Source organism: Mirounga leonina, unplaced genomic scaffold (genome assembly GCF_011800145.1).
Source record: "Mirounga leonina isolate KUSES-001 unplaced genomic scaffold, KU_Mleo_1.0 Mir_129, whole genome shotgun sequence".
Classification (NCBI taxonomy): Eukaryota; Metazoa; Chordata; class Mammalia; order Carnivora; family Phocidae; genus Mirounga; species Mirounga leonina.
The window spans coordinates 26,178,990-26,205,698 of NW_023270323.1; the positions used below are offsets into that span (position 1 = coordinate 26,178,990).

A 26,709-nucleotide genomic window follows, 5' to 3' on the forward strand; every position below is an offset into this window, starting at 1 on the left:
TGGTTGCTAAAAAAAAAAAAAAAAAAAAGAGGGAGAGAGGGAAAGCAAAATGGGTGAAGGGGAGTGGGAGACACAGGCTTCCAGTTATGGAATGAATGTCAGGAGGATAAAAGGTACAGCATAGGGAATATAGTCAAAGTTATTGTAATAATGTTGTGTAGTGACAAATGGAATCTACATTTGTCGTGAGCATAACATAGCAGATAGACTTGCTGAGTCACTATGTTGTAACCTGAAACTAATGAAATGTTTGTGTGAACTATGCTTTAATAAAAAAAGTAATAAAAAAAGATTTTTAAAAAGTCCTCACCACAAAAAAAAAAAATTATGTGAGGTGATGGACGTGGTAACTAATCTTGTGGTGTAACCATTTCACAGTACATAAGTGAATCAAGTCATCATGCTGTACACCTTAAACCTGCACACTGTTGTATCAATGATATCTCAATAAAGTCAGAAAACAAATTTTTAACATAAAACATCATGCTAATTAAGGGAGCCAGTCACAAAGAGAACAGACAATATATATGACAAAAAGTAGATAAAATGTTGACTAGGGCTGGGAGATGCAGAAAACGCAGTTTCATTAGAGGGTAAAAGGTTTCCATTTGGGGTAATAAAAGTGCTCTAAAATTGATCGTCATGGTAGTTGCACAATTCTGGGAATATACTAAGAACCACTGAATTGTACACTTTAAATCTGACAATTTTATAGCATATGAATTACATGTCAACCAAATTTTTATGAACAAAGCAAAAAAAAATTTCTTGAACCATCATATCCAAGAAATAAATTCACTTGTATATTCATCATTCGCTAGATAATAGAACTTACAAGTGTCAAACAAATATTAAACACATCTGTATACAAATGAAATCATCTACCTTTGGCTTTTTCCACTTGCCATTCAGATGCTCTGACTGTTGATATAATGTGTTTACTTTGAAATGTAGGAGTTATACTTTAACTTACTGATTGATTTCTCCTTGGATATAAGTACAAGCAATGGGAGAAGGAAACAGGAGTCTGAAAAGAAGCATTGCATTCCACTAGGATGTCTATGAAATGGATTTCAGTTCTTCTGCTGCTTCAGCTGAGCTGTTACTTCAGCTCTGGAAGTTGTGGAAATGTGCTAGTGTGGCCCACAGAATATAGCCACTGGATCAATATAAAGACAATCCTGGATGAACTTATCCAGAGAGGTCATGAAGTGACTGTTCTGACATCTTCAGCTTCCATTCTTGTTGATCCGAGCAAATCATCTACTATTAAATATGAGATTTATCCTGTATATTTACAGAGAAAGGATTTTGAGGATATTTTCAGGAAACTGATCCACATATGGATATATAATTTGCCAAGAGATACATTTTGGGGATATTTTTCACAACTGCAAGAAATCTTGTGGGAATATTCTGACTGTATTCAAAAGTTCTGTAAAGATATAGTTTTGAACAGGAAACTCATGACAAAACTACAAGAATCGAAGTTTGACGTCATTCTTGCAGATGCCATTGGACCCTGTGGTGAACTGCTGGCTGAGCTACTTAAAATACCTTTAGTGTACAGTCTCCGCTTCTCTCCTGGCTATAGAGTTGAAAAGTATAGTGGAGGACTTCCTTTACCTCCGTCCTACGTGCCTATGATTATGTCAGAATTAAGTGGTCAAATGACATTCATGGAGAGAGTAAAAAATATGATATATATGCTTTATTTTGACTTTTGTTTCCGATCATTTAGTGAGAAGAGTTGGGATCAGTTTTACAGCGAAGTACTAGGTAAGTCATGTTTTTAATTGGTAGCATGAAGTTTTAATTCTTAGTGCCAGGGAAGGTGAGTTTGTATAAATATAAAATCAGAGAAATTTGTCCTTTATAAGTGCAATGATGAAATGAAAATATAAAATGATCTCTCAACCTCACAAATGTTATGGAAAGACTTATATGACAGGGCCAGTTAGAACCCTGTGGTCCATTATTTAGTACATTACACTCCAGGAAGTCAATAACCACAAATTAAAACACTAAGGATTTCTTGAAGCAATTAGATACCTATTCTTTGTGTGTTTGTTTGTAATACTTAAAATTTTTTTTTTTACTTTTTTCTGGATAAAGTGTTTTAACCTTTCTTTGTTATTTATTAAATACAGGGTGAAAGTATTACTTCTGATATGCTTTACTTTTTAGAATAATTTTAAGTCACAGCATATTGAGTCAAGATTTCCCATTTAACCCTTGCCCCCACACATGCATAAAACATTCCCCACCAGAGTGGTACATTTGTTACAACTGATGAACCTACATTGACACATATTATCATCCAAAGTCCATAGTTTACATTAGAGTTCACTCTTGGTGTTGTACATTCTATAGGTTTTAACAAATTTTGGGGGGATGCCTGGGTGGCTCAGCCGTTAAGCGTCTGCCTTCGGCTCAGGTCATGATCTCAGGGTCCTGGGATCGAGCCCCGCATCGGGCTCCCTGCTCCGTGGGAAGCCTGCTTCTCCCTCTCCCACTCCTCTTGCTTATGTTCCCTCTCTCACTGTGTCTCTCTCTGTCAAATAAATAAAATCTTCAAAAAAAAAAAAAGGTTTTAACAAATTTTTAATGATATGTATACATCACTATTGTATCAGAGTAGTTTCACTGCCTTAAAAATCCTCTCTGCTGTGCCTATTTCCTACATATCCATTTTACTTTACTTTTTCCATTTTTTAAAAAAGGCATTAGAGGGGTCCCTGGGTGGCTCAGTTGGTTAAGCATCTGCCTTCAGCTTAGGTCATGATCCCAGAGTCCTAGGATTGAGGCCCACGTCAGGCTCTCTGTTCAGCAGGAAGCCTGCCTCTCCCTCTTGATCTGCCTGCCACTTCCCCTGCTTGTGCTCTCTCTCTCTCTGTCAAATAGATAAATAAAATCTTTTTTAAAAAAGACATTAGAAATTTCACTATCTTGATGAAAGCAGACATATTAATTGAGGAGTCACATATTTCTAGTATAACTGTCTATAAAGTATTGAGGATATTATTTCCACTTGTTTCCCTTTAATTTAAAAATTAAAGTGTTTTGTCATATTACCTGAAAGAGTCCTTCATAACTGGACTAAGTGGTGGCTCTACCCCAGACTCAGGAACCTATAATAAGAAGTTTCTAAGGATTACAAATTCTTTCACCAGGGCTTATAAATCATGTTTTAAAGGCCTAAAATCTTGTTGAAAGTTGCACATACACATTAATAGTTCACATTTTTTAAAAACTGTTACTCCGTTAAAGAAAAAGTGAGCCAAAATTAAGAGTGCACATACCTATTTCCATACTTGATGAAAATATTCCAGCTGTTATTTGCAAATATCATTTAATATACAAATATTATTAAGCTCCTAATGTGAACCAAGTGCAATGGTAAGTACAAGGAATCAAACCATACCTTCAAAACCTCACAGTTTTCTTGGAAAATCTAGGATCAAGGGAATAACTTGCTAAATTATAGAAATGAGACTGAGTACCCTAGGGAAATGTGTTTCCATTGGTTAATTGATTGGGGAGCTCAAATAATTGTTTACATTTGCATCTGCTACTTCTGCAGCATTTTAAAGTAAACAAATGCATGTTTAATTTGATAGTAGCTTAGGTTTAATAATTGTTTATGATTGTGAATGTACTATTGTGATGTTAGAAATGAGTCTTACGCTTTGTCTTTCAAATATACATATGAACAACATATAAATGTGTAAATATATATTTGCATCATTATACATGTTTGTATCATATATGTGCTCTATTATCAAACTACAAATATTTTTGAACATTTTTGACTAAATTATTCCAAACTCTTTTCAGAAAATTCCCTAGTATATTCACATTACATTACTCTTATTTCCTCTACCTGTTGCTTGTTGTGGGTTTTTTTTTACTTATTTATTTATTTACTTTTATTTTTCTATTAAGTTTTAATTTTAATTCCAGTATAGTTAACAGAGAGTGTTATATTAGTTTCAGGTGTACAATATAGTGATTCAACAATTCTGGACATCACCCTGTGCTCATCACAAGTGTCCTCCTTAATCCCCATCACCTATTTAACCCATCCCCCCACCCACTGCCCCTCCAGTAACCCTCAGTTTGTTTTCTACAGTTCAGAGTCTATTTCTTGGTTTGTCTTTTTGTCTGTTTATCTGGTTTCTTAAATTCCACATATGAGTGAAATCATATGGTATTTGTCTTTCTCTGACTGACTTATTTTACTTAGTATAATACTCTCTAGCTCCGTCTGTGTCATTGCAAATTGCAAGATTTCATTTTTTAAAAAAGATTTTCTTTATTTCAGAGAGAGAGAGAAAGTGAGTGGGAGAGAGAGGGAGAGAGAATCTGAAGCATACTCCACACTGACCACATAGCCCCACTTGGGGCTCCATCCCACGAACACTAGATCATGACCTGAACCAAAACCAAGAGTCGGATGCTTAACCAACTGAGCCAGCCAAGTGCCCCAAGATTTCATTCTTCTTTATGGCTGAGTAATATTCATTGTATAAATATACCACTTCTTTAGCCATTCATCAGTTGGTGGACACTTAGGCTGTTTCCATAATTTGGCTATTGTAGATAATGCTGCTATAAACATTGGGGTACATGTATCCCTTTGAATGAGTATTTTTGTATTCTTTGGGTAAATACCTAGTAGTGCAATTGTTGAATCATAGGGTACATCTATTTTTAACTTTTTGAGAAACCTCCACACTTGTTTCTTGTGGCTTTGATTTTAGCCATTCTGAAAGATGTGAGGTGGTATCTCACTGTAGTTTTGATTTGCATTTCCCTGATGATGAGGGATGTGGAGCATCTTTTCATGTGTCTATTGGCCATCTGTATGCCTTCTTTGGAGAAATGTCTGTTCATGTCTTCTGTCCTTTTTAAAATTGGATTATTTGGTTTTGGGGTATTGAGTTGTATAAGTTCTTTTTTTTTAAGATTTTATTTATTTATTTGACAGAGAGAGACACAGCGAGAGAGGGAACACAAACAGGGAGAGTGGGAGAGGGAGAAGCAGACTTCCTGCCAAGCAGGGAGCCCAATGAGGGGCTCGATCCCAGGACCCTGGGATCATGACCTGAGCCGAAGGCAGACACTTAACGGCTGAGCCACCCAGGCACCCTATAAGTTCTGTATATATTTTGGGTACTAACCCTTTCTCAAATGTCATTTGCAAATATCTTCTCCCATTCAGTATGTTGCCTTTTAGTTTTATTGTTTCCTTCATTATACAGAGGTGTTTGTTTTTTTTTTTTTAACTTTGATGTAGTCCCAATAGTTTATTTTTGCTTTTATTTCCCTTGCCTCAGAAGACATATCTAGAAAAATGTTCCTATGGCTGATGTCAGAGACATTATTGCCTGTACTCTCTTCTAGGATTTTTATAGTTTCAGGTTTCACATTTAGTTTTTTAATCCATTTTGAATTTATTTTTGTGTATGGTATAAGAAAGTGGTCCAGTTTCATACCTTTGCATGTAGCTGCCCAATTTTCCCAACACAATTTGTTGAAGAGACTATCTTTTTTCCCATTGGATATTCTTTCCTCTTTGTCAAAGATTAATTGACCATATAACTGGATTTTCTATGCTGTTCCATTGATCTATGTGTCTGTTTTTGTGCCAGTACCATACTATCTTGATTACAGCTTTGTAGTATAACTTGAAGTCTGGAATTGTGATAGCTCCCATTTTTTTCTTTTTCAAGATTGCTTTAGCTATTTGGAGTCTTTTGTGGTTCTATACAAATTTTAGGATAGTTTGTTCCAGTTCTGTGAAAAATGCTGTTGGTGTTTTGATAGGGATTGCATTAAATATGTAGATTGCTTTGGGTAGTATATACAGTTCAATATTTGTTCTTCTAATTCATGTGCACAGAATGCCTTTCCGTTTCCTTATATCCTCTTATATCCTTATTCCTAGGTACTTTATTATTTTTGGTGCAATTACAAATGGGATTATTTTCTTAATTTCTCTTTCTTCTGCTTCATTATTAGTATCTAGAAATGTAACAGATTTCTGTATACTGATTTTGCATCCTGTGACTTTACTGAATTAATTTAACAGTTCTAGTAGTTTTTTGGTAAGTCATGTCATCTGCAAATAGTGAAAGTTTTGCTTTTGGATAACTTTTATTTCTTTTTGTCCTCTGACTGCTGTAGCCAGGACTTCTAGTACTATGTTGAATAAAAGTGGTAAGAGTGGACATCCTTGTCTTGTTCCTGACCTTAGGAGAAAAGCTCTCTGTTGTTCCCCATTGAGTATGATATTCACTGTGGGTTTTCCATATAAGGCCTTTATTTTGTTGAAGTATGTTCACTCTAAACCAACTTTGTTGAGAGTTTTTATCATGAATGGATGTGTACTTTGTCAAATGCTTTTTCTGCATACATGGAAATGATCATATGGTTTTTATCCCTTCTCTTATTGATGTGATGTTTGGTTTTTTTCCCTTCAGGAAGACCCACTACATTATTTGAGTTAATGGGAAAGGCTCAAATATGGCTCATTCGAACCTACTGGGATTTTGAATTTCCTCGCCCACTCCTACCAAATTTTGAATTTGTTGGAGGACTCCACTGCAAACCTGCCAAACCCCTGCCTAAGGTAACTGATTCCTGTTTCTTTTGTTTTATTTTCTCTGAGGCATTTCACCAGTATTCTAGCTTAAAAACACCATTTCTCAACAATGTTTGTGTGTCCCCAACAATATCTGCAGGCAAATCCAATGTTTACTTGCTGTCACTCCAACATTTACACAATTCATTTGAGATCCCAAGGTTTGACAACTTAGAGCATTAAAGGGTTTGCTTAGCCTATGAGAACATGTGTTTTCTGCCACACACCAAGACTGGACAAAATCTCAGTAAAGATCGGGGGAACATGGTTCTCAACATTATAGCTGACAAAATGAGTGCAGAGAAAACTACACTGTGTATATAATAAGGACCATAAATTCTGCATATTTAATAAGGACCAAATAATTTCTACCACTTATATCTGAAAAACATTCACAATATAAAATTACAAAAGAGTTCTGTATGCTTTCTTTTTTTTTTTTTTGAAAGAAAGCAATAATGTAATATGTTTTAAGTTGATATTGTAACTTTAAGACAAAATTGAAAAACAAGTATCCCTTACTGAATGATTTTATGGTCTCTTCAACATCTTGTTTGTCTACCTTCTTATTGGTAATAAGATAAAACTAAGATCTTATTTGGTGGTTAACCTAATATCAATTTTGATTACAAAATGTTTAGGTGTATATGGTAAATTTCTCAAGGTCTAAATCCTGAGGTAAAACTAGCAAAAGTTCTATTCAGTCTAATACAAGTGTCCATCAACAGATAAATCCATAAACAAAATGTATTTACACACAATGGAATATTAGTCATAAAATAGAAGAAAATTCTAACACATACTCCAACGTGGAAAACCTTAGGACATTATGCAAAGTGAAAGGGGTAATCACAGAAAGACAAATACTGTATGATTCCACTGATATGAGGTATGCAGATTAGTCAAATTCATAGAAATACAAGTATAATGATGGCTGCTAAAGATGTAAAGGAGGGAATGGGGAATTGTTATATAATGGGTACAGAGTTCCAGTTTAGCAAGATGAAAAAGTTCCAGTGATTGGTTACCCAACAGTGTAAATATACCCATTATTGAACTGCATACCCAGGAATAGTTAAAATGGCAATTTTTGTGTGTATTTTATCACAATTTAAAGATAAAAACAGGCATTACTCTAATAACTCCTGATAATATTTGGTATCTCTCTTTAGCTGTTTGTAGAAATTCTCTTTTTTAAAAACGATTTATTTATTTGAGATAGAGTAGGGGCGTTGGGGGGAGTGGAGCAGAGGGAGAGAGAGAATACCCAGCAGATTCCCCATTGAGTGTAGAGCCAGACTCGGGGCTCAATTTCAGAACCCTGAGATCATGACCTGAGATGAAATCAAGAGTCAGATACTTAACTGACTGAGCCACCCAGGCGCCCCTGTAGAAATTCTTTTAATAGTGTTTGCTATGCTGTTCCTCTTTTGTGATGGAGCAAATTCTTTCTTCACAGGAAATGGAAGAGTTTGTCCAGAGCTCTGGAGAAAACGGTATTGTGGTGTTTAGTCTAGGGTCAATGGTCAATAACATGTCAGAGGAAAGAGCCAATGTGATTGCATCAGCCCTTGCCCAGATTCCACAAAAGGTTAGATAAAGTAACTTAATCATATACAACTACTTAATAAGTCTGTTAAACTGTGTAAAGGGTTTGATTACCCTTTCCTTCATGACATGGAAACCATGATGATAGCTCCAATTTATCTCAGATATGAGCAAAATATACACAGCAGATGCTATCCTCATTAGTATAGTGGTGAGTATCCCCGCCTGTCACAGCAGATGCTAAAGTAGTACGGAAGGTGTTTTGACAATAACTTTGGTATTAACATTGAGATCAGAAAGAAATATATTTAGGAGGTATATACTTAGGAGGTACAGCCTAAAGTTTGCTATTATAATGTATCATGGGCAGATACAGAAATCACCAAATTCTGTCCTGTCATTCACTCCTTTTCCTTACAGGATTTCCAAGGGCACTGAATACCTCATAGATGTTCTCAGAAAGGAGTTAAATTTCAATAGTTATGTTAAGCAGGAACTGATAAAAGTCTGAAAAGCATCATGCAGTTTATGCTTGCTGGATAATCCAGGTTTCTTTTCCTTCCCCTAAATTTTTGAGATAAGCCTATTCAGTATGCTGTTCAGAGAGAGGATGGCCAGGGTTCACCAAGCTATGTCTAGGCATTCATCCAGCCTAGATTATTTAGAGAAAGAGAAAAACTGACATGACTGGTGGAGTGGGCCCTATTAAAAGAGTAAGATAAATGAAAAAGGGGGAGATGGGTCTACCCCTCAAGGTGACCCTGTGCTTACTAATACGTGGTTCCAAAAGGACTTTAACTTATCAGAATACTAACTCCTCCTGATTAAGGAAGGAAATGTAAATATATTAAGGAGTCAACCAGAAACAAGCCTAGCAAGGGAAAGTTTCAGATGCCTCTTTCTACATAAAATATAGTAGTAAATTGCTTTCCAATATATAGAAAAAAACCTGGAGTATTTGGGTATTTGTGAACTACTTTTTAGTTTACTGATATAGTTTCTCTTTATGCTAATGTTCGCTTAATATCTAAAGTTACTTGAAACATAGCAAATATATGTTAACCAATGAAAACTATAATCCAGTTTATGAGGATTGCTGGGGAATTCTAAAATCAATCTATTTTGGTACTGAGAATGGAAATTGCTTGGGTATAGACCTCATATTAATCAAAGCTGTCAATGCTTTGTAGTGCATCACTGAAGTGTTAACAATCAGTTAAATAAAATTTAGCATCATCACAGTTTTGGATTTTTTTTCAGCAGCTACACTGTTATTTCTGAAGTGCCAACAGGCTCTTCTTTGTAACATTTAAAAAACTTCCAAACCAAGAAATAGTAATAATAACCTGGATTCATGTAAAAAATTACATTTTTCTTGGAAGTAGTGCCTAATAATTAGTAATGTAAAATAAATTAAATGTACTAAGTAGAAATTACTTACATTAATAAATTACTAATAAGCAGAATTATTTCTCACAAGCAGCAGATTGCATACTTAGCTTTTTTGTATATCAAAAGACATAAAACTCTAATAAAATAATGTATGGAACAAGTAGATACAAGTGAACTTCTGTAACACTTAAAAAGGAATAAATAGGTTAATATGACATCGGAAGATGAAAGCAATTATAATAGATAAAACAAATGTGTAGATCTTAGTAATTTCCTACTTGTTTGCACTAGAATTATAATAACTGCTTAAAAATGTTTTAAATACTTGTATTTGTCACTGATAATCTCATTTGTCTAATCTCTATGTGTGAACCATCATGATTACAATCATACTTGATTGAATATAAAAATAAGGAACAAAAATGTGGGTATTTTATTATACCAGTGTTTTAGTAGTCTTACTTTTAATATCTTTTGTCCTTATTACTTACCAGTCAATGAAAGGGGTCTAACTAGATTATCTCTTAATTTCTTTAAAATTCCTACATGCTATAACTTCAAAGTTCAACTCATGAAATAAGGTATTTTCTTAACAGGTTCTATGGAGATTTGATGGCAAGAAACCAGACACCTTAGGGCCAAATACTCGGCTATATAAGTGGATCCCCCAGAATGACCTTCTTGGTAAGAATCTGGAAAACACTGAATTGAAAGTAACTCTAAACAAAATGATAAGAGTTTCCAAGAAGGAAATTGATTGAACATTTATTATTGAAAAACTCAAAAACCAAACTTAACTTCCTTACATTTATTTTGCAGTCCTAGGGGGGAAAAGATAAGATACAGCATGTTATTATATACAGTCACATTCCTTATGGCCAGAGTCAAAGTATCTTTATTTCAGGTGTAATTACTTCTCAAAGGTAATTTTTTTATTTTTTAATTTAAATTCAAATAGCCAATATAGTACATCATTAGTTTTGGATGTAATGTTCAATAATTTATCAGTTGCATATAACACCCAGTGCTCATCACATCATGTGCCCTCCTTAATGCCCATCACCCAGTTACCCCATCCTCCCACACACCGCCCCTCCAGCAACCCTCAGTTTGTTTCCTATATTTAAGAGTCTTTCATGTTTTTTCTCCCTCTCTGATTTTTTTCCATTCCGTTTTTCCTCCCTTTCCTTATGATCCTCTGTGCTGTTTCTTATATTTGCCATATGAGTGGAACCATAAGATAATTGTCTTTCTCTGGTTGACTTATTTCATTCAGCATAATACCCTCCAGTTCCATCCATGTCATTGTAAATGGCAAGTATGCATCCTTTCTGATGGCTGAGTAATATTCCATTGTATATATATATACCACACCTTCTTTATCCATTCCTCTGTCCACGGATATCTCAGCTCTTTCCACAGTTTGGCTACTGTGGATATTGCTACTATAAACACTGAGGTGCGGGTGCTCCTTCAGATCAATACATTTGTATCTTTGGGGTAAATACCTAGTAGTGCAATTGCTGGGTCATAGGGAAACTCTATTTTTTTTTTTTTTAAGATTTTATTTATTTATTTGAGACAGAGAGAATGAGAGAGACAGAGAGCACATGAGAGGGGGGAGGGTCAGAGGGAGAAGCAGGCTCCCTGCTGAGCAGGGAGCCCGATGCGGGACTCGATCCCGGGACTCCGGGATCATGACCTGAGCCGAAGGCAGTCGCTTAACCAACTGAGCCACCCAGGCGCCCCGAAGCTCTATTTTTAACTTTTTGAGGAACCTCCATACTATTTTCCAGAGTGGCTGCACCAGCTTGAATTCTCACCAACAGTGTAAGAGGGTTTGCAAACAGTCATTTGCAAATTTCTTCTCTTATTCCATAGGTTGCCTTTTAGTTTTATTGACTGTTTCCTTTGCTGTGCAGAACCTTTTTATCTTGATGAAGTCCCAATAGTTCATTTTTGCTTTGTTTCACTTGCCTTTGGAGACAGGTCTAGCAAGAAGTTGCTGTGACCAAGGTTGAAGAGGTTGCTGCTTGTATTCTCCTCTAGAATTTTGATGGATTCCTGTCTCACATTTAGGTCTTTCATCCATTTTGAGTTTATCTTTGTGCATGATGTAAGAAAATAATCTAGCTTCATTCTTCAACATGTGGCTGTCCAATTTTCCCAGCACCATTTATTGAAGAGACTGTCCTTTTTCCATTGGGTATTCTTTCCTGCTTTGTTGAAGATTAGTTGACCATAGAGTTGAGGGGCCATTTCTGGGCTCTCTATTCTGTTCCATTGACCTATGTATCTGTTTTTGCGCTTTTATGATATTGAGGTATATTCCCTCTATCCCTACACACTCCCTTGATAATTACAGCTTTGTAATATAGCTTGAAGTCCAGAATTGTGATGCCACCAACTTTGGTTTTCTTTTTCAACATTCCTTTGGCTATTCAGGGTCTTTTCTGGATCCATACAAATTTTAGGATTATTTGTTCCAGCTCTGTGAAAAATGTTGATGGTATTTTGATAGGGATTTCATTGAAAATGTAGATTGCTCTGGGTAGCATAGACATTTTAACAATATTTATTCTTCCAATCCATGAGCATGGAATATTTTTTCATTTCTTTGTGTCTTCCTCAATTTCTTTCATAAGTCTTCTGTAATTTTTAGAGTAGAGATCCTTTCTTTCTTTCTTTCTTTTTTTTAAAGATTTTATTTATTTGACAGAGAGAGACACAGCAAGAGAGGGAACACAAGCAGGGGGGAGTGGGAGAGGGAGAAGCAGGCTTCCCGCTGAGAGGGGAGCCTGATGCGGGGCTCGATCCCAGGACCCTGGGATCATGACCTGAGTCGAAGGCAGACGCTTAACGACTGAGCCACCCAGGCGCCCCCAGATCCTTTATTTCTTTAGTTAAGTTTATTCCTAGGTATCTTATGGTTTGAGTGCAATTGTAAATAGGATCAACTCCTTAATTTCTCTTTCTTCTATCTCATTGTTAGTGTATAGAAATGCAACTGATTTCTGTGCATTGATTTTATATCCTGCCATGTTGCTGAATTCCTGTATGAGTTCTAGCAATTTTGGGGCAGAGTGTTTTGGGTTTTCCACATAAAGTATCATGTCATCTGTGAAGAGCGAGAGTTCGACTTCTTCTTTGCCAATTTGAATGCGTTTTTATTTCTTTTTGTTGTCTGATTGCTGAGGGTAGGACTTCTAGTACTATGTTGAACAAAAATGGTGAGAGTGGGCATCCTTGTCGTATTCCTGACCTTAGAGGAAAAGCTCTTGGCTTTTCCCCCATTGAGAATGATATTCTCTGTAGGCTTTTCATAGGTGGCTTTTATGATATTGAGGTATGTTCCCTCTATCCCTACACTGTGGAGAGTTTTAATCAAGAAATATACTGTATTTTTGTCAAATGCTTTTTCTTTATCACTTGAGAGGATCACATATGGTTCTTCTCCTTTCTTTTATTAATGTGATGTATTACATTGATTGATTTGTGAATGTTGAACCACCCTTGCAGCCCAGGAATAAATCCCACTTGGTCATGGTGAATAATCCTTTTAATGTACTGTTGGATCCTATTGGCTAGTCTTGGTGAGAATTTTGGCATCCATGTTCATCAGGGATATTGGTCTGTAATTCTCCTTTTTGGTTGGGGTCTTTGTCTGGTTTGGGGATAAAGGTAATGCTGGCCTCATGGAACAAGTTTGGAAGTTTTCCTTCCATTTCTATTTTTTGAAACAGCTTCAGAAGAATAGGTATTAGTTCTTCTTTAAATGTTTGGTAGAATTCCCCTAGGAAGCCATCTGGCCCTGGACTCTTGTTTGTTGGGAGATTTTTCATTACTACTTCAATTTCTTTCCTGGTTATGGGCCTGTTCAGGTTTTCTATTTCTTCCTGTTTCAGTTTTGGTAGTTTATAAGTTCCCAGGAATGCATCCATTTCTTCCAGATTGTCTAATTTTTTGGCATATATTTGCTCATAATATGTTCTTAAAATTATTTGTATTTCCTTGGTGTTGGTCATGATATCTCCTCTTTCATTCATGATTTTATTAATTTGGGTCCTTTCTCTTTTCTTTTGTATAAGTCTGGCTAGGGGTTTATTGATCTAATTAATTCTTTGAAAGAACAAGCTTCTAGTTTCATTGATCTGTTTTACTCTTCTTTTGGTTTCTATTTCATTGATTTGTGCTCTGATCTTTATTATTTTTCTCCTCCTACTTGGTTTAAGCTTTATTTGCTGTCCTTTCTCCAGCTCCTTTAGGTGTAAGGTTAGCTTGTGTATTTGAGACTTTTCTAATTTTTTTGATAAAGGCTTGCATTGCTATATACTTCCCTCTTAGGACAGCCTCTGCTGCATCCCAAAGGTTTTGAACAGTTGTGTTTTCATTTTCATTTGTTTCCCTGAAATGTTTTAATTCTTCTTTAATTTCCTGGTTGACCCATTCATTCTTTAGTAGGATGCTCTTTTACCTCCAAGTGTTTGAGTTCCTTCCAAATATCCTCTTGTAAATGAGTTCAAGTTCAAAGAATCATGGTCTGAAAATATGCAAGGGATAATCCTAATCTTTAGGTATGTGTTGAAACCTGATTTGTGACCCAGTATGTGATCTATTTTGGAGAAAGTTCCATGTGCACTTGAGGAGAATGTGTTTTCTGTTCTTTTAGGATGGAATGCTTTGTATATATCTGTGGAGTCCATCTGGTCCAGTGTGTCTTTCAAAGCCCTTGTTTCCTTGTTGATCTTCTGCTTACATGTCCATTGCAGTGAATGGGGTATTGAAGTCCCCTACTATTACTGTATTATTATCAATGTGTTTCTTTAATTTGGTTATTAATTTATTTATATAAATGGCTGCTCCCAAGTTAGGAGCATAAATATTTATAATTGTTAGATCTTCTTGTTGGATAGACCCTTTAAGTATGATATAGTGTCCCTCTTCATCCCTTCCTACAGTCCTTGGTTTAAAATCTAATTTGTCTAATGTAAGGATTGCCACCCTAGCTTTCTTTTGATGTCCATTATCATGATAAATGGTTTTCCACCCCCTCACTTCCAATCTGGAAGTGTCTTTGGGTCTAAAATATGTCTCTTGCAGACAGCATATTAATGGGTCTTGCTTTTTTATGCAATCTGATACCTTGTGTCTTTCAATTGGGGCATTTAGCCCATTTACATTCAGAATAACTACTGAAAGTTATGAGTTTAGTGCTATTGTATTACCTGTGAAGTCACTGTTTCTGTGGACTGTCTCTGTTCCTTTCTGATCTATGTTACTTTTGGACTCTCTCTTCATTTAAAGGATCCCCTTTAATATTACTTGCAGGGCTGATGTAGTGATCAGAAATTCTTTTAGTTTCTGTTTGTCCTGGAAGCTTTTTATTTCTCCTTCTATTTTCAATGACAGCCTTGCTGGATAAAATATTCTTGGCTGCATATTTTTCTCATTTAGCATCCTGAATATATCATGCCAGTCCTTTCTGGCTTGCCAGGTCTCTGTGAATAGGACTGCTGCAAGTCTAATATTTCTACCCTTGTAGATTATGGACCTCTTGTCCCAAGCTGCTTTTAGGATTTTCTCTTTGTCTCTGAGATTTGCAAGTTTCATTGTTGTATGTCGAAGAATTGACCTATTTTTATTGATTTTGAGGGGGGTTCTGTGTGCCTCCTGGACTTGAATGCCTGTTTCCTTCCCCAGATTAGGGAAGTTCTCAGCTATGATTTGCTCAAATATACCTCATGGCCTTCTCTTTCTCTTTCTCTGGGACCCCAATAATTCTAATATTGTTTCACTTTATGGTATCACTGATTTCTTGAAGCCTCCCCTCATGGTCCATTAGTTGTTTTTCTTGCTTTTCTCCAGCTTCCTTCCTTTCCATCATCTTGTCTTCTATGTTACTGACTCTTCTGCCTCATTTACCTTAGCTGTAAGAGCATCCATTTTAGACTGCATCTCAGTTAAAGCATTTTTAATTTCAGCATGATTAGATTTTATTTTTGCACTAAGAGATTCTCTAGTGTTTTATGCTTTTTTCAAGCCCACTTAGTAACTTTATAATCATTATCCTGAATTCCAGCTCTGACATTTTACCTATGTCCATATTGATTACATCTGTGACAGAGAGTATTACCTCTGGTTCTTTCTTTTGTTGTGACTTCCTCCTTCTAGTCATTTTACCCAGAGAAGAATGGATGAATGAGAGAACAAAATAAAAACTATCGACCATGACCCAAATGAAACACACCAGACAAATCCAAAGAGGTCAGAAATGAAAAAAGAAACAGAAAAAAGGGGGCAAAAGAGAGATTATAATCTCCCAGGTGGACAAAACACAGTGATCCACTTGGTCCTGGATGTATTTTGGTCTGTTTATTAGAAGACACTAAATCCTAAAATTGTAAAGAAAGTAGAACTTATATATATATACAAAAATAAAATTGAAATAGTGAAAGAAAGCCAAAAATGAAGAATAGATCTATAAAGTGTAAATTTAAAAATGAAAGTTAAAAAAATACTTAAAAACAAAGAGTTGATAAAATAAGAAACCAGCTGAGATGCCTCTCTGGCTCAGTCAGTTAAGCAACTGCCTTCAACTCAGGTCATGATCTCCAGGTTCTGGGATCAAGTCCCACATTTGGCCCCCTCCTCAGCAGGGAGTCTGCTTCTCTCTCTCCCTCTGCTCCTCCCCACTGCTTGTTCTCTCTCTCTCTCTCTCTCAAATAAATAAAATCTTTAAAAAATAAATAAGAAACCAGTTGAAAAGGAAAAAAAGAAAAGGAAAATTTTAAACTGAAAGATAAATGAATCTTGAGAAAAAAACCTCAATTTCTATATACTATTTTCCCATAGTGTTGGAGTTTTGCAGTCCTGTGTGCTCCACAAACTGGGTGTTCCCTTCTTGTTTCAGCTGGTCTTCTGGGGGAGGGACCAGCTGTGCTGATTATCAGGTGTCTTTGCCTGGACAGACTTGCACCACCCCTTGCTAGGGGCCTGGGCTCAGTGTAAGCTGATTCTGATTGCTCTATGTGGCTTTTGTTCCCTGAAGGCCCTCTGTGCCTCTTTAGAGGATGAAAATAAAAATGGCTGCACCCCAATCTCCAGCCCTGAAGCTGAAAGATTGCAGTCCCCTCTCTTCTGTAAACCTTCAGGATAAGCAGTCTTCACTTCTGTGTCTGCCAAACTCTAGACTCTTGCAGTGCATGCCCACACTGATCCTCCCAGGGGAAGGTGGGTCACCACATTTCTGCCCTTTTCAGGACACCCCCCCCCACACACACACACACAGAGCAGTTGCCCAGTCCTGCACCCTCCTGCACCACCCCTTCTGGGGGAAGGTGGAGAGTCACCACGTTTATGCCCTTTGGAGGGCCCCCACACAGAGAGCAGTCACCCGATCATGCTGCAGTTTGTGGTTCATGGCGAACTGAGCTGAGAGCTCCCTCCTGTCTCACTGAACATAACTGGTTTCTCTGCTCTAATGCTTGGGAATTCTGCCAGCTCAGGCACCCCATTCTTTCTGTGACCCCAGGGATCCTGAGACCACACTGTCTCACCTAGGATTCTGCCCCACCTCACCACCTGAGTACCTTTCAGGCAGGAGTGTCTCTCCCTGGAGCAAACTTCAAAAGGGTCTGTGTTTGCACTCTGGGGCTATATCAATTTTTGGTAGCCAGCTTATGGAGGCTCCCTCCCCCCTCCATTTATTTTCCAAATATACCCTCAGATTCATTTTTCTGCACCTCCTACCTTGCAAAAAGTGGTCACTTTTCTATTTGTAGAATTCCAGCAATTCTTTTCTTGTATCTCAGGTTGAATTCATAGGTGTTCAGAATAATTTGATAGTTTTCTAGCTAAATTCAGGAACAAGATGAAATGAGGTTCCCTACTCCCACCATTTTGCCTCCCCCAATAATTTCTTAATAACTACCTGGATCATCACTCTGTCTCCTAATTCTCCCACCTTATTCCTATCCTTTCTCATTCTGCATGGGTATTCAGTGTCACTGAAAAATAAAAGCCCCTCTTTAATTATCAGTGACCCTACATGTTCTCTAGGAAAACACCATAATAATTTCCATGAAGTCACAACACATTTCATGATAAAGTGCAGTCTTTCCCTGATTTGAACCACCACTATCACACTTCCTGCTACCTTGACACCCTACATGTTAAACTCAGTGACTTTACTGTTTAAGAGAATATGTTCTAATATGCCACCTCCTTGTCTTTTTTTTTTTTTTTGCACATGCTATTCTTTATCCAGAATGTTCCCTTTAAATTTGTCTGTCCAGCCATCTTGTATTCATTTTTCAAATTACAAGCACCACACCAATCTTCATTTACCTCTCCAGCAGATTTATGTGCTTCTTGCTCTGAGAACTGAAAGACATTTTAATGCTGTTTCATATGTATAATACTATATGCCTTATGTTGCCCAACTCTCATTTTATTTCTAAGACTTATAATTAATAATGTGCTGAGATTCATCCAATCCTAGGTCATCCAAAAACCAAAGCCTTTGTAACTCATGGTGGAGCCAATGGCATCTATGAGGCGATCCACCACGGGATCCCCATGGTGGGCATTCCTTTGTTTGCGGATCAACCTGATAACATTGCTCACATGAAGGCCAAGGGAGCAGCTGTCAGTCTGGATTTCCACACACTGTCTAGTACAGATTTGCTCAATGCATTGAGGATGGTCATTGATGATGCTTCGTGAGTATTATAATTTTTTTCAGTTCTTCTGTCAATGGTGACCATGAGTTTCATCCTATATTTAAGAGGCTAATTTTGAAATTTTAATATGATTTAACTGATCTTAAATCTACTTTTATTTTCAACCAGACATTTATTTCAAAGTTGCATTTTAACCCCATTGATTTAATGGGTAACCAATTGCTGCAACAATTTTCCACATGAACAAATGCAAAAGTCATATAGGTAATTGTAAGAAAACATTTTTAAAGATATAATAGAATCCATAAAATGAAAGAATGAAGAATTTGCAGTTATGTAAAATAACTTTCAATTCAGTACCAAAGATTTCTAAAACTAAAAATCTTTTTGCCCAAAAATTAATTTTTATTCTTATTTTAATATATTTTATAATATGTAATTTATGTACCATAAAACTTAAAGTATAAAAATGTTATGGAATTATGAAACCATCACTATAATCTAAGTTTGGGACATTTTCATTTGCCCAAAAAGGAATCACATATGACTTAGAAGTCATTTCTCATTCCTCTTGCCTTAAGTAAACAATCTACTTTCTATCTTTACAAATTGCTGTATTCTGGATATTTCATACAAATGGAATCATACAATTTATGGTCTTTTGCATGTGGCTTCTTTCACTTGGCATGTTTTTGAGTTTCATTCATGTGGTAGTTTTGTATTGCTGAATAATATTCTATGGTATGGATATGCTACAATCTATTCATTTATCAGTTCATGAATATTTTGGTTATTTCCACATTTAGGAATTACAAATATTGCTACATATGTTATTGTGTGAACAAAATTTTTCATTTCTTTTGGATAGACATCTAGGAGTAGAGTTGGTGATCATATGTTAACTCTGTGAGGAACTGCCAAATTGATGTCCAAATGAGATGCATGCACCATTTTACATTTCCACCTGCTGAGTATGTGAGATCCAAATTCTCCACATCATTACCAACACTTGTTATCATCTGTTTTATGACAGACATCCTAGTGGGTGTGAAGTGGTCCCTCCTTGTGGTCTTGATTTGCATTTCCCCCATAGCCAGAGTTATTAAGCATCTTTTCATATACTAATTTCCATTCATATATCCTCTTTAGAGAAATGTCTATTCCAATTTTTTGATAATTTTTAAATTTGATTACTTGTCTCACCTTATTAAAGAATTTGTTATGTGTTATGGATACAATACATTATCAGATATATGATTTGTTAATATTTTCTTCCATTCTGGCTGGCTTGATTTTTCACTTTCTTGATTGTGTCCTATTGAAGATAAAACTTTTTAAATATGATAAGATAAATATTGAAATTTTCTGTATTATAGAGGAAAACAATGTGAGGGAATTTGTAGTGCCTAGCACAGCAACCATGAATTCAGTATTTATTACTACTATAGTATTAATATTATATTAGGAGGGTATCATCTAAAGAAATGCTGAAAAATGTATTATCGAGAAGAAAATGATAGAACAATCAAATAATAAAAATCCTTTAAAGTAGGCAAGAAAGAAAAAGAAAATACCTTAGTAGTAGGTATATTATTACATCCACTTCACAATAATATTTTAGCTAATTTAGCTAAAAGTGAATATTTTAGCTAATTTTGAATTTATGAGCTATTCAGTTAGGACTATGTGCATTTTTCTTATATAATATATTTAAATGTTTTTCTGGAAAATATAACATGTTTTCAAATTCTAGGTTTCAAATAGTAACACACACACACACACACACACACACAGAACAAATGTCCAAGGGTGCTTTGATAGTGTGCCCAGAAAAGCCTCTCTGAGATGGAACACGAAGCTGGGTCAAGAGGTAGAAACAGTCTTGGGGTTTTGCTGGGAATAGTGTCCAGCAGAGAGACAGAGGGGACAGAAAGTGCAAAGGTGCTGAGGTGAGGACATGTTTGGCAACTTCAGTGAACTGCTAGCAGACCTCTGTGCCTACAACAGAGTGTACATGGGACAAAGTGACAGGAGAAGAGGTTGCTAGGCATCTGTATCTGTAAGATATAGTCCAAAATTCATAGTTGGATTTTATTCTAAATGTAATGAGAAGCCAGACAGAAATTTTGAGCAGGGAAGTGTCATGATCTGATATCTGTTTCAAAAATCAGACTGTCTACATGATGGAAAATAAAGAGTAGAGGGTAGAAGAGTGGAGACACGGGGACCAGTGAGGTGGCATTTTACTCACCATGACATAATTCCCTTTACTGCTTCATGAGGATCATTCTATAAGTGCATTCCCACCATCTCATTTTTAGCTGTTACAATGGCCCATATCATTTTCTCTGTTAGAAAAGATAAAACTATCCTAAATAAGCTTCCATTTTCACTTTTTAAAATATTTGTTGATGGGAAAATTCCAATTTAAAAGCCCAATCTCCTATGCGGACCCAAATAAAAAACACACTACTTCTGTAGTTCTATGGCATTTATTTTGAATCATTTGTATGGCACTTTTCAAAAACCTTTCATGGGAATTATATGATTAGGCAAATTAGCTTCCTTTCAATATCAGTATCTTTATGTTTCTCCTTTAGATACAAAGACAATGCTATGAAATTATCAAGAATTCACCACGATCAGCCTGTAAAGCCCCTGGATAGAGCAGTCTTCTGGATCGAGTTTGTCATGCGCCACAAAGGAGCAAAACACCTCAGGCCAGCCTCCCACAACCTCACCTGGTTCCAGTACCACTCTTTGGATGTGATTGGGTTCCTGCTGGCCTGTGTGGCAACTGCTGTATTTGTCACCACACGGTGTTGTCTGTTTTGTTACCGGAAGTTTGCAAAAATAGGGACGAAGGAAAAAAAGGAGTAGTTGTATCTGGGGCCTCAAGCTGGTATGCCTCATAGATGGGACTCCTCAAGTTTATTCCAGAAAGAAGTTGTGATGTAAGATTCCCTTCCTCCTGCGACAAAATGACTTTTCACAACTTAGCTTCTCAGATCAAAATCTGCTTTTAAGGGACTTACTGCCTAAGAGTTAGAAATATGTCATGCCAACAGAAAAACTGGCAAAAATAAATAAAATAAAAATAAAACTGTATGGGTATTTACTGAAAATCATTATTCTAAATCAAAAGTAACCCCCCTCCAGAAATTATTGAGCTTAACTGTGTTTCAAACATTGGGCATGGACACAAGAACATACAGAAGGCTATTCACAATATCACTACGATTGTGCAAATACTCAGAATATTTTAACTTAATTCTGGTGCAGAATTTTGTAGTTTTGTACCTTGCTAGAGAAACTACAGGTAGTTGGAATTGTGTAAAATGATTTACCCATCCATTTTGTTTTGGAAGACCACTAATTCTCCTTGGCTCTTACTGTGGATCCAGCCTCAGCATCACTCCTTACCTAAGGACATGGGAAGTTGATGGCCTTTTACTCATGACCAGTTTACTCATTTTTCAGTGAAATGTTTGTGGAATTAGAAATGTAACACCACTACCTGAATCTTATTATAAAATTGAACTATCTGAAAGTCTTTGATTTCATGACCAAATTCTCTTTCCTTTTCTTGACCTTTTTTTTAAATTTTATTTTATTATGCTATGTTAATCACCATACATTATTAGTTTTTGATGTAGTGTTCCATGATTCATTGTTTGCGTATAACATCCAGTGCTCCATTCTGTACATGCCCTCTTTAATACCCATCACCAGGCTAACCTATCCCCCCGCCCACCTCCGCTCTAGAACCCTCAGTTTGTTTCTGAGTCCATAGTCTCTCATGGTTCATCTCCCCCTCCGATTCCCCCCCCCCTTCATTTTCCCCTTCCTGCTATCTTCTTCTTCTTTTTAACATATAATGTATTATTTGTTTCAGAGGTACGGTTCTGTGATTCAATAGACTTACACAATTCATAGTGCTCACCATAGCCCATACCCTCCCTAATGTCTATTACCCAGCCACTCCATCCCTCCCACCCTCCACCACTCCAGTAAGCCTCAGTTTGTTTCCTGTTCTTGACCTTTAAGAATATTCACCTGGTTGCTTTCACTCTCATGTTCAGCATTTGATAATGGATGTAAGGTCTTATTAACCTGGCTAGCTCCTTGGGGCTCAGCAGAGGCAGGAGACAGAAATGCCCATCTCCCAGTTTTTCCCTGAAAGAGGCCTAGTTGTGTATTTTAAAAGCTGCTGCCCAAGGACTAGGCTTCAAATTCAGCATACATCTAGCAACAAACTGCAAACCTCCCTGGAGTCCAGTGGGTGCCCTTTACATGCTCACACTTTCACCCATTCCAGATCACCACTGTCTCACTGAAATGAGCTTGTACACATGACTGGCATGCTGGCCTTTGTGGCAGGAGCACAGGAGACATAAAACTTGATTGCTTGGCTCTGGGATATTTTTCAAATACATCATATGTGAGGTCACAAAAAATGTCTAAATAAATTTAAGAAAATTGAAATCATATCAAGCAACTTCCCTGATCTGGTGGCCAGAAGTGTCAGAAGTGTTATATTGTGGGCGCCTGGGTGGCTCAGTTGGTTGGGCGGCTGCCTTCGGCTCAGGTCATGATCCTGGAGTCCCGGGATCGAGTCCTGCATTGGGCTCTCTGCTCGGCAGGGAGTCTGCTTCTCCCTCTGACCCTCCTCCCTCTCATGCTCTCTGTCTCTCATTCTCTCTCTCTCAAATAAATAGATGAAATCTTTAAAAAAAAAAAAAAAGAAGTGTTATATTGTGAAATAATAAGAAATACATATATTGGCTCGGCTCCCAGTTCCTGACATATAAATTCCTTAGTGATACATGCACTAGGAGCATCTTTTGTTCTAATATTTGGTCTTTGACCCCAGTCCCTGACACAGGGCTCCTAAAACCCTTATAAATTCCTAAGTGATAAGAGCACTAAGAGCATCTTTTATTCTAATGAGGTAATTCTAGGTGGGCTCCTGGACGGGGAAGGGGGGTAAACCAGAAAAACCACAGCATAATTGGATCTTACAATTTTCAACCTCACCCCCACTTCTTTAGAGAGGGGATAGGGCTAGAACTGGAGTTAATATTGATCATGCCTATGTGAGGAAGCTTTATAAAAATCCCAAAAATATAGGGTTCAGAGAGCTTTCAGATTGGAGAACATACCCATGTATTTGGGGGTGATACACCCCAAATTCACTGATATAGAGCCTGCTACACTCCAAAACCTCCTAAACCTTGTCTTATGTATCTCTTCATTTGGCTGTCCATATCGTTTAATAAACTAATAAATGGAATTTAGTGTTTCCCTGAATTTTGTGAGCTGTTTTAGCAAATAATCAAAACCAAGGGGGAGGAGGCCATGAAAACTTCCAATTTGTATCCAAGTTGAACAGAAGCTATAGGTAACCAGAGGATGTACTACTTGTAATTGGCATCTCATGAGACAACAGTCCTTAACCTGTGAGATCTGATGTTGTCTCCAGGTAGCTAATGTCAGACCTGAGTTAAATTCAAGGACACCCAGGTGGTGTCACAAAGAATTGCTTGATGTGGTTAAAAAAAAAAAAAACCCTGCATATTTGGTGGCCAGAGTGTCACAAGTGTTGTGAACATGGTAGTAGTGTACAAGTAAAGGAGAAACACAGGAAGAATACTGGATTTTTTCCTTACATAGTTATGAAACTAGAAATCAATTCAAAAAAGACAACTGGAAAATTCACAAATATGTGGAGATTAAATAATACAGTACTAAACAACGAACAGGTCAAAGAAAAAATTAAAAGGAAATCAAAAAATATCTGGAGACAAATGAAAATACAAATATAAAATAAGAAAACTTATAAGATACCATAAAAGCAATTCTAGAGGGAAGTTCCTATGGATAAACATCTAAAAAGAAAAATCCCATATTTAAAAAAAATAACTTTACACCTCAATAAATTAGAAAAAGAATAAACTACACCCAAATTAGTAGAGGGAGGGAAATAACAAAGATCAGAGCAGAAATAGAGACTAAAAAGACAACAGAAAAGATCAATGAAACGAAGTGCCTTTTTTTTGAGAAGATAAACAAATTAGAAAACATATAACTAGACTAATGAAGAAAAAAGAGAAGGGACCCAAAAGAAAATTTTATTAAGAAATGAAAGAAGAGACATCACAAATGATACCACACAAATGTGATAGATCACAAGAGACTACTAGGAAAAAATATATACCAAAATTTGAACAACCTAAAAGAAATGGGAAAATTCCTGGAAACACACAACCCACCAAGACTGAATCATGAAGAAATAGAAAGTCTGAACTTACCAATTATCAGTAAGCAGACTGAATCAGTAATCAAATCTCTCGACAAATAAAGTCTAGGACCAGATAGCTTCATTGGCAAATTCTACCAAACATTTAAAGAAAAATTAATACCAATTCTTCTCAAACTCTTGAAAAAAAATAAAAGAGAACAGTTTCAAACTTATTTTATGAGACCCACATTAACCTGAAACCAAAACCTGACAAGAACACTACAAGAAAAGAAAATTACAGGTGATATCCCTGATAAACATAGATGCTAAAGCCCTCAACAGAATATTAGCAAGCTGAATTTAACAATAAATTAAAGGGATGTATTAAAAGAATCACACATCATCAGGTAGGATTTATTCCAGTGATGGTTCAACATCTGCAAGTCAATCAATGTATTAATTATACCACCTCAACAAAATCAGGGATGAAAGTTACATGATCATCTCAATAAATGCAAGAAAAAACAACTGATAAAAGTCAACATCCATTTATGATATAAACTCTCAACAAAGTGGGTATTGAGGGAAAACACTTCAACCTAATAAAGGCCATATATTGCAATCCCACAGCTAAGATGACACTCAAAGGCGAAAAACTGAAAGCTTTCCCTCTAAGATCAGGAGTAAGACAAGGATACCCATTCTTGCCACTTTTATTTAATACAGTACTTGGCAGTCCTTCCCAGGGCATTGTCAAGAAAAAACAAAATAGGGGTGGGTGGCTGGGTGGCTCAGTCGTTAAGCGTCTGCCTTTGGCTCAGGTCATGATCCTGGGGTCCTGGGATCAAGCCCCACATCGGGCTCCCTGCTCGGCAGGAAGCCTACTTCTCCCTCTCCCACTCTCCCTGCTTGTGCTCCCTCTCTCACTTGTCTCTCTCTGTCAAACAAATAAATAAAATCTTTAAAAAAATAAAATAAAGTAAAATCATCCAAATTGGAAAGGAAAAATTAAGACTGTCTCTATTTTCAGGTAACATAATATTATATATATAAAACTATAAAGACTCCACCAAAAAAAACCCCCAAAAACAAAACAAAAAGAGTGAAAACCAACTATGAGGGCTATGTCCGCAGTGTGAGTCCTTATGGGGGAGGTACCAGCTTCCCCAGGGAGAGGCGGCCAAGGTTACATCTTGAGGGAGGACCCAGCCTCTCTGCGCCTGTGTCTGTCAGAGCCGGTGTGAGATGAAGAGACAATCCTTTCCCGCTGCCCTGGATAATCAAGAGTTTTGGCTGGACCTTTGAGTACACACCGAGCCAGTGAGGAGCCAGCCAAAAAGCACAGACTATGGCAGTGAAACGGATTAATAAGGAACTTAGTGATTTGGCCCATGACTCACCAGCACAATGTTCTGCAGGTCTAGTTGAGGATTGCATGTTTCATTGGCAAGCAACAATTATGGGACTTAATGATAGCTCATATCAAGGCAGTGTATTCTTTTTGACAATTCATTTTCCTAAAGATTATACCTTCAAACCATCTAAGGTTGCATTTACAAGAGTTTATCATCCAAATATTAACAGTAATGGCAGCATTTGTCTTGATAGTCTAAGATCACAATGGTCTCCTGCTTTAACTATTTCTAAAGTTCTTTCATCCATTTTTTCATTGCTATGTGATCCAAACCCAGATGAACCCCTAGTACCAGAGATCACATGGATCTATAAAACAGGCAGAGATAAGTACAATGGAATATCTTGGGAATGGACTCAGAACTATGTCATGTCATGCTACCTTAAAGTCAAATAACCTGCATTATAGCTGGAATAAACTTTAAATTACTGTTCCTTTTTTTATGTTCTTATCAAGTTGCTCCTGTATCAGACCTCATCTTTTTTAATTTTATTTTTTGTTTACCTCCCTCCATTCATTCACATGTTTATTTGAGAAGACTTAAGTTCTTCTAGCTTTCAATAATAATTGATTTTAGAAACTGTAAAATAGTTACAAGAGAACAGTTGCCCAAGATTCAGAATTTTTTTAAAAATGGAGCATGTTTATTATGTGGCCAGTGTCTTCACTCTTACTTGGTTATGAGAGCAAAACCATTCCTCAGTGCTCTAACATGCTGAAGAAATCATCTGAGGGGGAGGGAGATGGATGCTCAGTTGTCACATCAAAGGAAGCAACATTATTCTAG

General features: G+C 36.7%; 2 protein-coding genes across 2 annotated transcripts; both read left to right on the top strand.

The window, feature by feature from the left end:
* Positions 1-1,023: 1,023 nt before the first annotated feature.
* LOC118010480 (UDP-glucuronosyltransferase 2B31-like) lies at positions 1,024-21,871 on the top strand. The gene is made up of 6 exons (XM_035004876.1): positions 1,024-1,779; positions 6,486-6,634; positions 8,106-8,237; positions 10,183-10,270; positions 18,087-18,306; positions 20,868-21,871. The coding sequence occupies exons 1-6, from the start codon at positions 1,056-1,058 to the stop codon at positions 21,145-21,147; spliced, it is 1,593 nt and encodes a 530-aa protein (XP_034860767.1). The 5' UTR covers positions 1,024-1,055; the 3' UTR covers positions 21,148-21,871.
* A 3,985-nt stretch (positions 21,872-25,856) lies between these two features.
* LOC118010862 (ubiquitin-conjugating enzyme E2 D3-like) lies at positions 25,857-26,318 on the top strand. The gene has a single exon (XM_035005573.1). The coding sequence runs from the start codon at positions 25,857-25,859 to the stop codon at positions 26,316-26,318; it is 462 nt and encodes a 153-aa protein (XP_034861464.1).
* The last annotated feature ends 391 nt before the right edge of the window (positions 26,319-26,709 follow it).

Excerpts from the sequence above, each read along its gene's own strand:
- LOC118010862 (XM_035005573.1), top strand. The coding sequence starts at position 25,857 with ATGGCAGTGAAACGGATTAATAAGGAACTTAGTGATTTGGCCCATGAC.
- LOC118010480 (XM_035004876.1), top strand. The coding sequence starts at position 1,056 with ATGTCTATGAAATGGATTTCAGTTCTTCTGCTGCTTCAGCTGAGCTGT. Across the intron at positions 6,635-8,105 it reads CTGCCAAACCCCTGCCTAAG|GAAATGGAAGAGTTTGTCCA; the intron begins GTAACTGATTCC and ends CTTTCTTCACAG. Across the intron at positions 10,271-18,086 it reads CCCCCAGAATGACCTTCTTG|GTCATCCAAAAACCAAAGCC; the intron begins GTAAGAATCTGG and ends ATCCAATCCTAG.